Consider the following 19,013-nt stretch of genomic DNA (forward strand, 5'->3'; position numbering starts at 1 on the left):
TGAAAAACAAGGCAGATTCTGCTCATTTGCATGTTTTCCCCATATGCCCATGTTTATGCAATTGAGTTTTTACATGACAAAGCTGTATAGAAAGGTTAATGAATATTATGTTAGGACAATCAGAAAACTTTTTGTCACCCTAATGATATTAATCTAGGTGCGCAGGTCCACCCAAGCAATCCAACAGATCTGAAGTTACTTTGAGGTTTACTGGTTCTCAGTCAGATGAGAGCTGGTTTGGAATGTCTCATAGTGCCCAAGGCTGCCATTGTAAGGTATGCTGACTAAGCCTGCCATCTGTCTCATGGATAGATTGATGGCTTGCATATACCTAGCTTTTGGCATATAGCCTTTGTGTGGTTGTCTATTGTATGTCATAGATAATAGGAGTCCAAGATGCATCTAGCTATCCTCTTAATGCTGTTTCCAAACCATTTTGATAGGGTTTCCATCAATTTCTAATCTTTTTTTGTGAACCAGACACCCTCTTCTCTTCCGAGCAGGGGGTGCCTGGGGTTCTGCCATTAACTTCCATTGTGCTTGGTTGCTCGGTAGCCCACACGAGCATACCGATGTGTTCGGCCAGAGCACCCAAGCACTTTGGAGCTCGATCAACACTACTCAGGATCAGTACGAGATATGTAATGTATGAGCACAGTGACTCCACCAGCAGAATAGTGAGTGCAGCTCTGGGGTATACTGAATGAATAACTCAGGATCAGTTTCTGATATACAGTATAAGCTGTGAAAAGAAGATAGAAATAAACGATTTGTTAGACAACTGGATTCCTGCACAAGAGTATTTGCAGCAGTACTTATCTATAATGTTTGTATAGGTTAAATACAGTATTTTGTTGTTTAAGTTCGGATCACCATTTTTACATGCTTTACATAGTTTCCTTTTGACAGCTCACTGGAACTGACAAATGAATTATTCCAAAGTGCAGTTTTTGCTTCCTCACAATGGGCAGACTGGAGGAACAGGTTTATCCCGTCAGGCAACGGTTCTCGAAGGATAAATTCTAGAGACAGCGCAAAAGGGACTTCAGATGGAGACAGCAGCAGGTGAGTGATAATGTTCTTAGCCTTCTCTCTCATCGCTACACTGATGTAGCAGTGCCGACTTTGTCAACTTCTGGAACTCTTTGCGGAGCTGCGCCAAATGGCAACCTATGTATCCATATGCGCTTCGAGGTTTTACACAGGACTCAATGATGTACAAATCAATACATCAATGGCAAATTCAGCTCTGCTACAACTGTATACCATAGCTGTAGACTATACTGCGTCATCACTACATGAATTGCGTTTTAATACAGGGGTAGTTTTCATTATGCTGAACATTGAGATTATTTATAAAATTCTACTTAAAAGTCAATGAAATCTAAGATTGTTTTTACACAGTCAGTGTTTGGTCAGTGATTTCTATCAGTGATTGTGAGCCAAAACCAGGTGCAGCTCTAAATACAGAACAGGTGCAGACGTTCCGTTTACCTCTTTTCTGCGTAGCCTCCACTCCTGGTTTTGGCTCACAATCACTGTTGGAAATCACTGATCAAACACTGAGGCCTCATGCACACGACTGTATGTATTTTGCGGTCCGCAAAAAACAGATCTGCAAAAAATATGGATGACATCCGTGTGCATTACGTATTTTGCGGAACGGAACAGCTGGCCTCTAATAGAACAGTTCTATCCTTCTCCGTAATGCTGACAATAATAGGACATGTTCTATTTTTTTGTGGAACGGCAATACGGACATACGGATATGGAGTGCACAGGGAGTACCTTCCGTTTTTTTTGCGGACCCATTGAAATGAATGGTTACGTATACGGTCCACAAAAAAAAACGGAACGGACATGGAAAGAAAAAACGTTTGTGTGCTTGAGGCCTGATTGTGTGAAAACACCCTAAGGCTAATTATACAGATATAGGAAAGCTGATATTTTTTTATTTGTCTGTTAAGCTGAATTTGTGCATAGTGATAACTTGTTGAATTAAGATAGGCTGGTATACCTGCAGTGATATGGGGGGAAAAATAAATAAATAAATATATATATATATAAAATATCACATACGGTGATCGATGACAAACTCATATACAAGTGCTACTCTGCTTTTCAAATGTGAAAATATTATTTTGTTTTGTTTTTTAAGTGCATGTTCATTTGTGCTGTCTGTTCACATTAGAATTTTGGTATCTGTTCTTCGTGGAGCCGTTTAACAAAAAAAAAATAATAATAATAATTCCTAATGTATCATGACGAACCTCAAAGAAAATCCCCTGGTAACCCTGATGTGAACAGAGCCTAAGCCATTAAAGGCTCATGCACACGACCATATTTTCTTTCCGTGTCCGTCCCGTTTTTCTTTGCAGACCCTATGTGGAATCATTCATTTCAATGGGTCCGCCCAAAAAGGCGGAAGTTACTCCATGTGCATTCCGTTCCCGTACGTCTGTTCCGCAAAAATATAGAACATGTCCTATTATTGTCTGTGTTACGGACAAGGATAGGACTGTTCTATTAGGGGCCAGCTGTTCTGTTCCGCAAAATACAGAATGCACATGGACGTCATCCATATTTTTTTTGCGGATCCTTGTTTTTCAGACCACAAAATACATACGGTCGTGTGCATAAAAACTCAGTAAGTTTACCTGTAGTCCTATGTAAAATTGTTCCAACAAACCCTAATGCCACAAACAGTAATCTGGACTCGGCTAAACATGAACTCAAGTCTGCTACATCTGACAGATTTAAAGGGGTATCCCATCTCAGACATTGATGACATATCGCCAAGATATGGTCGTTCATGTGTGGTACACTCTCCATTAACTGACATGGGACTTCTAAAAATAGCTCAGCATAGTCCCTCGACTATTTTCCAAATCCCCCGTTACCCTAGAAGCAAATAAAGAGCATGTAGTCCATGCGTGGTTGCTCTCCCTTCACTTGATTGTCCCTGTTCTGAAGATAGAAGCTGGTCTTTAGGGTAGGAGCCACACCTATCTGACATTGATGGTATATCCTAGTATTATACTATCAATGTCTGAGATGGGAATACCTCTTTAACGCCTTCCAGAACCCAGACATACATGTACGGAGGATGTCCAGTATTTAAACATGGCCCCCGTTCAGAAACGGAGAGGGAATCATAGCAGGTGACTGTCTGTGATCGAGGAAGCCGTTCATTCACTTTGGGGTAGCCACAAGCCTGTGAGAGGAATCGGAAAATCCCATAGGCTGCATTGAAGTTTATAGGAGAAACAATCACATATTTATGTCCCCTAGGGGGATTTTAAAAAGTGTTAAAAAAGTAAGGAATAGTTTATTCCAAAATATTTAAAACAGTTTTGAAAAAAATTCTAAACTTTACTATATTACAATAACAAATAATTAAAATCATAGGTCATAGGTCAATAAGTCATTGGCCCACAAGCAACTTAAGCAGGAAGGAATCATGTTTTCCTATGGAAAAAAAATGACCAATATTCTAAAAAACAAATATACAGCAATATAGTGAATATATTTGTTATTTAGAATTTTCACATTATTTTTTCCTATCTGTACAGGCGTCCAAGTCACCATGGGAACGCCTGTGGGTTAGAAAATACCATCGGATCTGAGTCTTTCCTGAGATCGTGAAAACTCAGATCCGATGGAATATTCTAACCCACAGGCGTTCCCATGGTAATATATTTGTTATATTGCTATAACTTCGTTTTTTAGAATAGTCGTAATATTCTAAAAGAAGAAGTTATAGCAATATAGTGAATATTCGTAAAATACACATATTAGCCTTGCCATAGCCATAGGAAAGTTGCCTTATACAGTTAAAAGAAAATTCGCAATACACGAATAATTAAATCACATATTATTTGCGATAAATAGAATAATGACGAATATTCTATTTTGACGAATATAAGACGAATACTCAATCGAATATTCGCAAAATATCGCGAAATCGAATATATATAATAAAAAAATAGCTTGACAATTGCTCCATTGAGATTGGGTAGAACTGAAACGTTGCTGATGCATGGGTAAATAAAGACATCTAAATTTTTTCACTTGATTTTGGAGTGCTGCCCTTTTAAATTGTTCTGCATTAACTGTGGATCCTGGTTAATAGTTCATAAGGAGATCGCACCCAACTATTTGGATAGTGCTGCTCTTCATATTTTCCTTTTTTATTTTTAATATACCGTATATATATATTTAAAAAAAAAAAATCTAAATTATGTTTAGTTAAAATATTCATCAAATGTTAAATATATTTCTTTGAAATATTTAAAACAAAATTTTAAATAATTCAGTTTAACAAAATTTGACTGTCTTAAGAAAATATCCTTTTTACAGGTTCATATAAATCATCAAAATAAAAAGTCATAATAATAAAAAAAATAAATGTATAAATATCAATTTATTAATCAATTATATATATATATATATATCAATATATATATATCTATATATATATATATATATATATATATATATATTGTTTTTATTCATGAAATTATATTTAGTAAATTTTAAAACTTGTGTCCTTAATATTAGTAATATTTTTGTACCTGGCAATTGAAATCCTGGATTATCAAACAATGAATACATTATTTAAACATATCAGTTTCACATATATTTGTAGTTTTATACATTACTTTCTAAATGGATAATATTGGAAATGTAAGTTTTTTAGATTTTAGATTTTTTTTACTCTAAATACTAAGGCTGCAATGTCTTTAATATTAGTAATATTTTGATTCTACATTATCAGTCAATAAATATAATAGACTGTATATTCATTTTTTGCGTAAATTTACAGCTCTAGCCAAGATAAACTGTCACAGAAAGAGCATGAGACTGAGACTAAACATTTTTCTTTCAAATACAGTGCAGTTTTTCTAAATTAATATTACATATATATATATATATATATATATATATATTTGTTATTATTATATTTTTTATTTTTTATTTAGAGTTTATCTTTTTAATTCTGTATACTGGAAATACTGCAATAGAAACCCTATTTACTAAAGTGTGTTCACCTAGGTGGTGATGTAGATTCCACCACAATTCTGAGCAATCTGACACAATTAACTTTTTCCTGCCATTAATTGCATCTAATTTTATAAAAAAATCCTTAGCGTCTAATCTGAAAAGAATGCGGACTTTACTGAAAAAGTTATCAGTCGGGTAAAATACAAGAAAGCTATGTTTTATGATTAAAGTTTAACTGTTATTTTTATTTTTTTGTAATGTGTAGGGGCAGTGATACTGACCATTTTTATAACATACTTTAAAGGGGTTGTCCGGGTTCAGCGCTAAACCCGGACATGTCCCCTTCTTCACCCAGGCAGCCTCTCAGAGGGGATCAGCTCTCTCTTTCCCTGCCCAAGGGCTTTTTTTATTAGATACGGGGACGTACCAGGTCTCTGTTAGGCGGGGACTTCCGCCTACCAGGTGACATCACCAGCACTAATGTAAAACGGCTAAAGCAGGGCTAAAGCCCACCCATTTGTCCCATGTAAGTTTGTAAACAAAAAAGCACTTACCCTGTGTGATACAGCGCAAAGCAATGGACGTATCAGACCATGAAATGCTCTACTGCTCAACCCCCTCGGAGGGGTTGCCTCGGTGAAGAAGGGGATATGTCCAGGATTAGCTCCCAACCCAGACAACCCCTTGAATTACTGAAATTGTACATTTCTATTAGAAAATTAGCTCTAAAGCGACGATCCCTGTCTTCTGTTTACTTAACTGTGGAGACGTGCTAACACTGACTGTATTATGTAAACAGAAGACAGGAGGGGGGGGCGTTGCTACGGCTCAAAATGGGTCACTTTAAAGTTATTTTTCTAATAGAAGTTTCAGTAATAAAAGTATATTACAAAAATGTATAGTATCACTGACCCTACACTTTACAAAATGACAGTATCCCTTTAGGAAACTAAATATATAAATAAGTTACTGTAAGTATCTGAGGTACGTTAAAGAAAATAAGAAAATAAATTACATGTAATGAAGTTTATTTTATATACAGTAATTTAATATATACAGTTTTATTTAATTTTTAGTTAGCTTATATCAAAGGCTGGATATAAGCATGGGTGTGGCAACTTATGCCCACCCCCGCAGAGCCCAGAGCACATGTGTAAGGGAGAGTCGGAGGTAGAGCTGTTTTTCAGCTATTTAATGAGCATCGGATCAGTGGGGGTCTGACTGGACACCCCTACCAATTTTGTGACTCTTGTGAGCTCTTTATTCATTGTTCACATCAGTCTGTCCATTTCCACTGTGTACACCAATGCAAGGTATTGCACAAGCACCATGGCCTATGCACAAGCACCATGGCCCCTTTTAAACAGCTGACTGGCGAATGTTAGACCCATTCTGATTTGATATTGATTACCCAACCTAAAGCTGTCTTTACACATGAGAATGCTCATTCGTCCAGCAGCTTTCTCTCTCGATCCTCCCATATATATGCATGCTCGACTCTGTGGAGAATGGGAATAGGGGAGAAAGTTCCTGCCAGGCAACAGCTTATCTGTTCAGTAACAAACAGAATGGGCAATGTGACCTGCCCGATGTGTATCTTCCCCAATATCACTGGGGGAAGGTTGGCAGACCACGATACACATCAGACGGAGGGCCAAACCTGGCCGAGACACATCTAATATGTGCAGCTGTATTAAGGCCATCAACATCCTGAACCTGGAAAACCCCTCTAACAGATACAGTCATGAAATGGAGAATATTTTTTATAACTAGATGCAGAGGAATTTCTATTCGTATATACTGTAGATAATTGACAGGTAATAAATACAGAGAACAAAGCCTGTGGAATCCAGTCCTTCTTGTAGATCAGTGCCTGAATAGAAGTCTTGGTTTTCAAGTCAGGTGTAAAATCAACAGAGCCCAAGGGTGTGATTACAGAGACCAAAGAAATGTGAACCCACCCGATAACTGACCGGACACCTATCAACAGCAGGTCAATTAATCCTTCCATGTGGTGACATTTACTAAGTCTAGATCCTTTATTTTTAGATATGAGATAGATTGATAATATTAGATAGATAGATAGGGGGGGGGGCAGAGTACGGTTCTGGACATTCACAGAGGCACAGATGATATAAAGTTCACGTGACTTTTATTTAGGGTCCGATTTCAGGAGGTTTACATCTAAACATGCTTTTTAGTGGAACCCAGGATTTCCAGTACTGCAGTAACAAATCACAAAACAAAAGCCTTCCCGTCTCGGACTAACTAATAACACAAAGAGTTTGTCTCACCTAGGCTACAGTTGTTAGGCTGACGTTCACACAGCATGTACGGTAGTTTGCTCACTGGTCCTGTATATAGTAACCTAACGAGGTTAACTGCCTTAAGGTGTTTCATAGCATACCAACAAACTGGCCAGGAAGGAAGGGAACGGTTGCTCCCTCTGCCAACCTTAACAACCGTTCCACATAATCCAGGCCCCACGTATTTCTCCTGCCTAAACAACTAAGTTCAGGCCACAGCACTCCCTGGATTACACTTACTTCACCCAGTTGAGAAATCTGGGTGAAATATACCTTCCTTCCACCAGTATTCCACCTGCATGACCACAATAGATAGATGGATATGAAGTAGATAGACATAGATATGAAATAGATAGATAAAGAGATATGTGTTATCAGAGTCAATTTTAGCTCAGTTACATCTGTATATAGAGACAAATATTTGATAGATAGATAGATATTACATTATATATAGACAGATATGTGTTATGGTAGTGGGTATGGAACCACTGTGTCAAACAACCTTCCATTCCCATGAATCTGGACTTTGCTGCAGGGGAACTACCAGGCCTGACATGGTAAGCAGCGGTCCCACAGGGGCAGAGACGCCGGTGCAAAGCACTGAAGAATCAGGCAAAACTTGAAGTCAGTAACAGATAGATAACTAGGAGATAGATTGATCTGTGATAGATAGAAAGATATATGAGAGATAGATGCATAGATAGATAGATAATAGATGGAGAGAAAAAAGTGTCATTAAAAATATAATTTATTGTTAAAACATTTATGAACAAATGATTCTTAAAGGACCTGTCCCCTCTCCTGACATGCAGGTGTTACTAACTACTTTAATTCCTCATGTAATAACAATTCTGGAGCATTTCTTCTTATGATGTGCCGTTCCTGCCAGGAGTTCATAAATGAATTGCCAACAGTCTTCCATAAAGGTCCATCTTGGTGTTACCAGTTGGGGGTGTGTCTCTGCACTGTCTGAAACCAGGAGCACTGATTGGATAGTGTGAGACACACCCCCAACAGGTAACACCCAGTTGGCAATTTATAAACGTCTAGTAATGATAAGAACTGAGTAAGAAATAAAATAATTTACTAAAATGGACGTTTCAGGAGAGGCGATGGGACCTCTGTAAATGGCAGCTCCTGTGATATTTCCTGTTAATAATCCTTGAGATAAATAATATTAAATATCCGGCATAGTCTGTGATACAATGTGAATTTCTCAAGACAAGATGCAGGAGATCAAGCAGAAGGAAATGGAGGAAAACTCACAATTTGCTGCAGATTCTGTGGTAACATTATACAGTATTATATTATTATTTTTATTATTATTATATTTTATTAAATTATTATTCAGCTTTATCTTTATACTTCAGGTTTGTGTATTGAATCATAACATAATATATAGAATTTCTCTTCTTTTTCAGCAATGAGGGGCTCTCAGGGTCTACAGTGCCTCCTGCTGCTCTTCCTGGGATTCAGTGAGTACATTTAATAACTGAGATGAGGCCCAGGTTCCCTATTGACCTTGCATCTTGTTTGTTTTTAAGAAAGTTTTTTTTTTATATATACTCAATACGGGGGTGTGGCTTTGCGGAAAAGGGGGCATAGCCTAAAGTAAAAAAAAATCACTGCAATAATTCTGGCACATCTGAGGACTTCCTGTCAGAACATTCGCCCTGAATAACTCGTAGTGAGGGTCCATTCACACGTCCATGTTTCTGGCTCCCCAAAATTGTGGCACAGGTATGGACCCATTAATTTCAATGGGGACGTAAAAGATGCATCCGCGGCCGTATGTCCGTTCCGAGGCTCTGCAAAAAAGATGCAACATGTCCTATTCTTGTCCGCAGTCGCAGAAAAGAATAGGTATTTCTATCATAGGGCCGGCCATGTGCAGTACGCAAAAAATGCGGAATGCACACGGCCGGTATCTGTGTTTTGCGGATCCACAATTTTTACGGACCACAAAACACTTATGGTCGTCTGAATGTACCCTAAATATGGGTCACTGTACAAGTAGCTGACATTTTATTAACAGGAAGTGAATTATACGATAATAAATACATAGAAAGATATATATAGAGATTAGATAGATAGATAGAAATGGATAGATATATAGACAGGAGATAAATAGGCATATTAGATAGATAGATAGATAGATAGATAGATAGATAGATAGATAGAGAGAGAGAGATAGAGAGATAGATAGATAGATAGATAGATAGAGAGATAGATAGATAGATAGATAGATAGATAGATAGATAGATAGATAGATACATAGATACATAGATTATAGATATAAATGGATAGATGTATACCGTAGATATTAGATACATAGGCAGGAGATAAATAGGCATTATAGATAGATAGATATTAGATAGATAGATAGATAGATAGATAGATAGATATTAGATAGAGAGATATTAGATAGAGAGATATTAGATAGATAGATATTAGATAGAGAGATATTAGATAGATATGAAAGACAGATAGCTCGGAGAAGGAATTCTAATGGAATCTGTTAAATATTAGCTTTTTCTAGCTATTTCTCCTCATTACCACGTTCAGCCCTGTAGGTCAGTGCTATTTTTTCTGGGCTCTTCTATGTTTCATCTTTTGTTTGCTGACACATTTATTCAGCTTTAAGTATTTTATGGGTCATTGACGATTTAGTTATGTGTTAATAACACTTCAAAGAGGTCCTTGGTACAGTATGTCATCTACCCAGGGCCAACAGTGCTGAAATAGAGGCTCATTTTATAAAAACAAACTCTATGAAATGATGGACAGAGCTTCATAAAAATAGAAAATCCAGCTCAGAAAAATAACAAGGAAAATATTCCAAATATATATATATATATATAAAATTGTATATGTACAAGTATTATAATTATATATTTTTTTTACATTTAAAAAAAAAATAAAAATTTTCTTCTACACCAGCTCTCTGCACAGCGGGGGTCCCAGGAAAAGAGTTCATAACTGCTTTCATGCAGAACCATGACAGAAATTCTGGCGATCCCACCCTTAGTCTCTCCATCACTGCCTTATATGACTCCACCACAGTCACCATTAGGATCAATCAAGATAAATTTAATTCGAAGATCACCTTAAATAAATTGGAGGAAACCACAATTTTGCTTCCATCGAAGATCCAGCTGATAGATTCTGTGGATTCCTCCTATGTTGTGTCTGTCTCATCCAATAATCCGGTGTCGGTTGTTTCCACAAACTACAAGGAACAAAGCTCGGATAGCGCATCATTATTTCCAGTAACGGTATGAAATTCATCATCAACTGTATAAAAAAATTGTGAAAAGCTCTATTTATAAAGGTTCTACTTGTTCTCAAGCTCTACAAATTGATGTTGGCCTTGACCATCTTTTTTTTATGTTCCTTTCTATCATCACGTAGCAGTCATTTTCTTCAGATCTTTCAAAAAGTATTTAAGATCAATTTTCAGACTTTCTGTTTGATTTATCACTCCTTGGTTCTGCACACTTGATTATTCCTGCAGCATTGCTCAAGTATGTCAGATATAATAAACCTGATGATATCTACATCTATGAAGGCTCTGTCTGAAGTTCTACATACTTTACTTTATATCTCAATTCCACAGCTGACCATGGGGCAGAAGTAGCAATTGCACCTCATTCCTGTAGGGGCCTAAATGATCCACTTCCACTTAAAAAGAAAGAAGTATTATAAATTTTACATGGTATCCTGGGAGCTTATTAAAGATCTGCAATGGGGCTCAGGGTGTATGTATTGTAGAACCAGACCGTGTAGCTACTTTGGTTCCCGTAGAGATGGCTAAGTTCTGGTTACTTTTATCCCCTTTACTTTTTGATGGTGGGAAGAGGTACAGGACTTGTTAAAAAAGTTGGATTTTGACCTTTTAAAAGGTGGCCCTAGCGAGATGGTTCTCTTTCTTTGGGAGATACCTGTTTGCCAATAAGTCTCCATACTTGGCTGGTCTCTTGAAGGAGAGCCAGTGTCCTGCCTAAGCTGCTTCCAGGGCATCGCAACCAGCCAGGCAGACTTGTATTCAGTACATATGAGTGGCAAGCACCCCAAAACAGCTGTGTACAGATGGATATCTGGCTTGGCATCTTCCAAGGCTTGTTAAAAAATCAGATTTTCACTCATAGGGAGGAACTTCAACAAAGTGGCGCTAGCTAGATGTTTCTCTTTCTTTGGGAGATACCTCTTTTCATATTATTTTCTCATGGAGCATTGCATGTGCCTGCTATATAGTGTACCATAGCCCCCATGAACTGTGTCTAATGCTGTGTGTTATATAGTCTACTATATCCTCTATGAACTGTGCCTAATGCTGTGTATTATATAGTGTACCATACCCCTAAAAACTGTTACTTTTGCTTAATACATAACGTGCCATACCCCCCTGCCATGTGCATGCTGCCGCATATTATACAGTGTGCCATACCCCCATGAACTGTGCCTGCTACTGCGTATTATATACAGTACCTGCTGTATATTATATAGTGTGCCCCCCCACCCCCCCTTCCCCCCATGAGCTGTGCCTGCAACTGCATATTATATATAATGATGAGCGGATCGACGTCTGATTCGCATAGAACTTAATTCTAATAATGTATGGAGCGGGAACTGTGTCTGATGCTGTGTGTTATATAGTGTACCATACCCCTAAAAACTTCAAAGATAACTTAGTATTTGCTGCTGTAGCTGTCGGTCAGGGCCAGGGTCAGATAACTTGACAGTACTGGAGCCTGGACTGGTAATACAGGTCGGGTCACAATGCGTGCTCTTTGCAGGCAGATGAATGAAGCCACACAGCTCACTATAATTTCTCTGCTGGATGCTAGGCTAGCCAGTCAGCATCAGGTTCTGCTGATTGACTAGCCCAACATGAGCATAGAGACATACAGTATAGAGAGAGAGCTATTTTCTTTAAATAGACCTAATGAGATGTGGGCCTACATGTAGACTTTGTTTCTTGACCTCACGATGGAAAATGATTATGAAATTCTTCGCACATACAGTAAGTCTAAGTGCTCTAGGCCAAACATCTTAATGTCATCCTTTAAAAAAATTAAATAAAAACATATATAAGTCTCTCCTGGGACTTGAACCTCTACATGCAAGTCTGACCACTAAACACTAAGCTATAACCTTACCACATTAAAGAATGTTTTTTCTATACTTAGAAAGCTAACACATATTACTGGTTTCTTTATTATCATTTATTGTACTTCTGAATAAAGCAGTAATATGTATATTGGCTTTCTAAGTATAGAAAGCCACTCTTCTCAACATGGTTAAGCTTCAGTAAGTAGTGTATATGATATGTACATGCTAGGACAATGCTCTAGGACATAGCTCTGTCCTCAGCATGCTGATGTTTTGTCCTATTAATCAAGGGGATGGGGGGAGTGTGCAGAGCACAGAGGGTGTTACAAAAGCAGTGCTCCAATGATTTAGCCCTACCCCTGGTGCTCCTATTTGCTCATTTGCATATGAATAACAACTCTGATATCTCTGCAGCTGTTTAGTGTACAGACAAAACAAAGGTGCAGTTTGAATCAGCGTGATGAGCCCTACTATGCTGTATGCCTGGTTTAATACATGATTATGCTGACAGAGCCTCTTTAATTATTCCCTACAGTGTCTACGCAATAATTGGTGTTTCCCTGGTTATCGTAATTTCATTTCATGTAGATGTCTTTCTCCATAGGAATTGGGGACTGAATATTACATTGTTACCCCTTCTGATGGATCTTTTAAAGAGTTTGTTGTCATTTCAAAAGAACCTGCAGAACTCACTATACTTCCTACTGGTACACTGAAATATTTGGGCACAACCTACGTCAAAGGAAAGTCATTCAAACTGTCTACTGAAAGCTATGGAGCTATTCAGTTTCAAAGTGCAGATGATCTCAGCGGCACCAAAGTTGTGTCAAATAAACCAATTGCAGTTCTGAGTGGTCACACCTGCTCCATAAAGTTCACCAAGTGCAACCACGTCTATGAACAGCTGCAGCCCACTTACATTTGGGGGACAATGTTCTTCATACCAACCGTATCATTCCAGACCAATTATGATCTTGTGTACATCACAGCTGCCACCAAGAACACCCTAGTAACTTATCAAGCTGGATCACTGCAGAAGAGCCAGGAGCTAGATGCCGGAGGAGTCATGGAAATTCAACTGGAGGCGGATGCTCCACTGTTCATCAATTCAACAGAGGGCATCCAAGTCATGTATTACAGTACTGGTGGCTATAAAGGACGCATGCAGTATGACACATTTCTTATGACCGTCCCAGATGTGACCTCATTTTGTACCTCGTTTCAGACTGTGTATATGAAAGATTTGAAAGGCTTTAATGAAGCCATTCTCGTGGCTAAGACATCTAATCTGAAAGACATAACTGTTAACGGAGGTTCTCTTAATGGCATTAACTGGAACTCAATTCAAGGAACCGAATATTCTTGGGGGGAGTTCCCACTGACTGAAAACTCTCAAGAATATCTATTCGAAAGCAGTAAAAGTCCCTTTAGTCTAAGTGTTTTTAGGATCTCCAACCTAAATGCATATGGAGAAGTGGCTACTTGCATCGCAGGTAAGTTGAAATAGCAGTTAGATAAAGTTGTCCTCTCCTCCGTCAGCAAATCTACTTGCTAGTCTACTTTCAGGTATGGAATTTGCAGGAGGAGTATGGATTTTGTCAAATATATTTTTTTGGGGAGCTCTAATAACAAATTTAGGATTAAAATACTTTGTTTAATAACTAAATGTTATATTTACATTTGTTATGTAGGTTCTTCCCGACCATCATGCAGTCAAGTCTCCTGCAGGACAAAAGAAGTCTGTAAAATCCTTCACGGTAAAGCAATATGCCAAGCAACCGGAGAAGCCACATGCTGGGCATGGGGAGACCCCCATTATCGCACTTTTGATGGAAAGAACTACGATTTCCAGGGAACTTGCTCTTATACCATGTCCAAAACCTTTAATACAAACCTTACATACTTTAATATTGAAGCTGTGAATGAAAATCGAGGTTCATCTCTTGTATCGTACCTTAAATCAGTCAAAATCCAGGTCTACGGTTATAATATCACTGGTGTCAGGTCGGAAATTGGAGCAGTGAGGGTAAGTGCTTTGTATGTACCTGGAGAATCAGGTCAATCATTTCTTTCCCACCGTATAATGCATTCGAAAATCTGATAAAGTTCTCAACTTTCACAAATACAGTATATAATAAATATATAAACAATCTATATAAAGTATATTTTAACTTTACCAGTGATTCCTTTACTGACCCAGTTCATTTCAGTAATACAGTATGTCACCATAAACAAAAGCATCATCCCCCAGACCTGGATTAACCCCTTAGTAACCAGCCTGTTTTGCCATCATTTTTGGTACATAACACTCTTTGATCACTTTTTATTCAGTATTTTTGGTGGCAAATAAAAAAGAAGCTATTTTTTTTTAATGGTGTTCCTCGTATGGGATATATGAAATGATAATTCTGTAGTGTTTTGGACGCGGCATCAAAAATATTTATTTTTTGCAATTTTTTTTCCATTGAAAAGTGTTTTTTTTTTTCAATATACACTGAGTGGAACAGCCAGCTTTTTTCCCTCAATATCAGAGCGGGTATGACTCTTAGTACCCTGCTGATGAGCTGATAGAAGGAGCCACAGGGCTGCAGCCTCCTCAGTCTTACCCTCTGTCTGTCTACCTGCACGTTTGAGATATAGTAGTCGAATGGGACAAAACTCCAAAAGCTGCAATGATCCTACTAAGTAAAGGACATGCAGCTTGACAGACTAAGGCCTCTTGCACACGAATGTTGTGCATCCGTTCATCGCATTGGGGACCGCAATTTGCTGTCCCCAAAGCACGGGTAACGTCCCTGCGGTGGCTGGGACGGATCAAGACCCATTCAACTTGAATGGGTTCGTGATCTGTCTGCACCGCAAAGAAAATATAGAACAAGTTCTATTTTTTTGCGGTGTGGAGGCACGGGTAGAAACTACAAGCAAGCACTCCGTAGTGCTTCTGCGGGGTTCCGATCTGTGCTCCCATACCGCATCTCCATGATTGCGGACCCATTCAAGTGAATGGGTCCGCATCCGTGATGCAGAGTGCACACGGGCCGGTGCTCGTGTATTGCGGACCCCCTGTATGCAGGCTGCAATACGGTCACGGACCCACAACAGCCGTGTGCAAGAGGCCTAAGGTAAACATTGAAGAGGCTGCATGTATGAGTGTCATAGCTCTTTCAAACGGGGCCACAAAGTAGGAGTCAAAAGTGACGACCGAGTCAAAAGTTTGCATTGGACCCCAACTGATCTGAAATTGATTACCTATCCTGAAAATAGGCCATTAATATGATCCTAGAAAACCACTTTTAAAAGAAACACATTCTTGGCCATCATGGAAGCTGAGATCTGGAGTGCCCAGACAAATGGCCTATGTGCCCTCTCTATAATTTGTCCTTCATCACCCCCACCCAAGTTTGTTTAATTGTACGTCCTTTTTTGCTTTCTTCATTTAATAGGTAAATGATCAAAAATTTCCTCTTCCCCTTATACTGAATGACGGCAAGTTGAAATTATCACAAAATGGTACGTCATTAATTCTTCAAACTGATTTTATGCTGAAAGTCTTCTATGACTGGAACACACTCCTAAGGATCACCGTTCCCAGCACTTATTATGAGGCTGTTGGTGGTCTGTGTGGAAATTACAATGGTAACCTCGGAGATGACCTCTCCTATGAAAAAAAGGCTTTATCACCAATTGAATATGGCCAACGATGGAAGGTTAATGAGACCAGTGATGCAGACTGTCATGATGACTGCAATGGAGTGTGTAAGCTTTGTCCTATTGAAAATAAAAAAATATATGAAAAAAAACAGTATTGTGGCATTCTCACCCAGAGTAATGGCCCTTTTAAAGTCTGCCATAAAATAATTGATCCTCAAAACCACATGGACAACTGCGTCTATGATCTGTGCCTCAACGATGGTTACAATCAGATCTTGTGCCAGGCATTAAAGGCCTACAGTGATGCATGTGCCATGGAAGATATTCAAGTTGGTGAATGGAGAAAGATAACCGAATGCTGTAAGTAGAACCTCAAGATCTTCTTAGTCTTGATAACTTAAAGTAAATTAAGGTACCTATGGGATTTAGAAGTCTGTTACCCAAACCAGCTCATATTGGAAGGACTGACAATCACTTTGGGGGTAATAGCCACTGACTTAGATGAATTCAACTGGACACTTCTATTTCTAAGGAGTTGCCGTCATTACTTTTCTCTTTATAGATCCAAAAATTCACATGATCCAATGTTTACAGTACATCCTTCTACTGAGATATCTCTCTGCAAGCTTGGCCAGATGTCATTGATCTTGGGGGGCCCTTGGTGATCTAAGTAAATATACACAACACATATGAAACAAAGGAACCAATGAAGTTACAAAGGAGCCATAGTTTGCCCTTAGATCCACATAGTCCTGGAGATAGCCCTGTTCTTAGAAGTTAGAAGGTCACATGTCTTCTAAAAGTGAAAAGAAGGAAGTTTTAGATTTGATTCTTTCAGGTCATTAATTCTTGATGTACTTACCAGCTTCAACTTCTATAGTCTATTGTTTGTTAAACCTTTCGCTTTATTCCTTATCTTTTTTATTATGGAACCAGTTTATTTTGTAACAATTTTTACTGTCACCTTTCTTCAGCTATCAACTGTCCTGGGAACAGCACATATAACAAATGTGGAAGTGCTTGCCCAGCTACGTGCCAGGATCTGAATGCTCCATCTAAATGCAACAATCCTTGTATTGAAACCTGTGAGTGTGATGCAGGATTTGTGATGATCGAGGGAATATGTCAACCAAAGGCTAATTGCGGCTGCTTTTACCAGGGTCGTTCCATAAATCCAGGTGACTCATTTTGGAATGATACTGCCTGTCGGAAAAAATGCTTCTGCGATCCATTAACTCGTCAAGTAGTATGCACCAATAGCAAATGCGCAAATGGAGAAAAGTGTTTGGTCTATGATGGAATCCAAGATTGCTATCCAACCAAATACAAGATCTGCTCTGCTTCAGGAGACCCTCACTATGTCTCCTTTGATGACCTCCATTATGACTTCCAGGGAGCTTGCCAATACTTGCTATCAGGGCTTTGCAAGAAGAAAAATAATTTAGCTGACTTTCAAATCATTGTGCGAAATGAACACCAAGGAAGTCTTCTCGTCTCTTATACCACTGCTGTTAACTTCACTATATTTGAAACAGAAGTCCAAATCTATAGAGAATACCCAGCAGCAGTTTTGGTAAGTTAATACTTGGAATGGTCATGACCACATATCATGGTTTATGACCTCCATCTTTCTCCTATAAAACAATTCCAAAAACTAGAGTATTAGTAGATAGCTACATGCAAGGGAAGCAAGTAGTGGCTAGATAGAAATAGCTATATAGAAGCTTATTTTTCAAATGACCCTACATATGTCAACTTTAGGAGATATACTGTTGCTTTAAGAGATAAAAATACATCGTTTTTCATTTTAGGTGAATGGAATAAAGTCCAATGTTCCATTAACTCTGAAGTCAAAGCTTGGTAACATCAACATCTTCCAGTCTGGGAGACAATGCATTGTTCAGACCAGCCTTGGGATCCGTGTGACATTTGACTGGGAGTCACGAGTCAGTGTCACTCTTCCTTCAACATACTCTGGATCCGTGTGTGGTCTCTGTGGAAACTTCAACAATGATTCTACAGATGACCTGATTGATCGCGGTGGTAACCTTCAGCCTGATCTTTCTTTGTTTGGTCATAGCTGGAGAGAAGGTCAAAATGCTGACAAATGCGAAATTGTCAAGGGACCTAATTGCACCAATCTTCGAAAGTTGGAATTCGAGCAGAAGAAAAACCTGAAGGAATGTGGAATGGTGCTTGACACCAAGGGTCCTTTTAGAAATTGCCATTCCAAAATTGATCCTTCATCTTACTTTAAGGACTGTGTTTATGATATCTGTGCATATGGTAAAAGGCCAGATCTCATATGTAGACTATTGACCGGTTATGCTGCTTTGTGTCAGGACGCTGGAGTTGACATCTATGAATGGAGATCTGACATCTGTCGTAAGTATATCCATGATCAGTGGCAGCATCCCTCGGGGTGTCAATGTCAAAACCCAGTCAAAGATATCTACCATACCCAATAAGCTGTCTGGATTCAGGTATAATAGGAACATATTGCACCAAGACATTACACCTCTTCTACCATGTCCATATTGATATTTAATATTATGTCTGTTGCAAAATCTATTTATTGGCAGAGCCCACAGACCTTAAAAATTCCATGTCTTATTTCTGAGAAGTCAATAGTGGAGTCCCATTGTCCACCTTTTGAAAACATATCAGAAGAAATTTAAACTTGCTTAGTATCGCAAACCACCTATAGTCCTCTTCCACTATTACAGTAATGTATAGGCTCTACATTGTAGACAACTGTCTATAATAGGGTATCCATATGAGGCTGTGGGGCCATACTGTACCCACATATGCCTCTGATTTAAAGGGGCTTTCATCATTTTCAGTATCTGATCAGTGGGAGTCAAACTCCCAGCACCTCCACCAATTAGCTGGCTGAAGAGGCTGTGGCACTCCAGTGAGCACTGCATTTTTTTGCAGCTT

The 19,013-nt window shown here is 38.6% G+C and overlaps 1 protein-coding gene across 1 annotated transcript in view; it reads left to right on the forward strand.

Annotated features, from left to right (window-relative positions):
- The first annotated feature begins 792 nt into the window (after positions 1-792).
- The window catches only part of LOC122926343 (IgGFc-binding protein-like), a 48,324-nt gene continuing 30,103 nt past the window's right edge, over positions 793-19,013 (forward strand). Inside the window, exons 1-8 of the mRNA XM_044277717.1 lie at positions 793-1,065; positions 8,732-8,785; positions 10,251-10,585; positions 13,027-13,915; positions 14,114-14,448; positions 15,866-16,433; positions 17,048-17,646; positions 17,885-18,458. Of these exons, the coding sequence (XP_044133652.1) occupies positions 1,050-1,065; positions 8,732-8,785; positions 10,251-10,585; positions 13,027-13,915; positions 14,114-14,448; positions 15,866-16,433; positions 17,048-17,646; positions 17,885-18,458 (3,370 nt within the window). The 5' untranslated portion in view covers positions 793-1,049. The remainder of the gene's footprint in view (positions 1,066-8,731; positions 8,786-10,250; positions 10,586-13,026; positions 13,916-14,113; positions 14,449-15,865; positions 16,434-17,047; positions 17,647-17,884; positions 18,459-19,013) is intronic.

The sequence above is a fragment of the Bufo gargarizans genome, chromosome 2 (genome assembly GCF_014858855.1).
Source record: "Bufo gargarizans isolate SCDJY-AF-19 chromosome 2, ASM1485885v1, whole genome shotgun sequence".
Classification (NCBI taxonomy): Eukaryota; Metazoa; Chordata; class Amphibia; order Anura; family Bufonidae; genus Bufo; species Bufo gargarizans.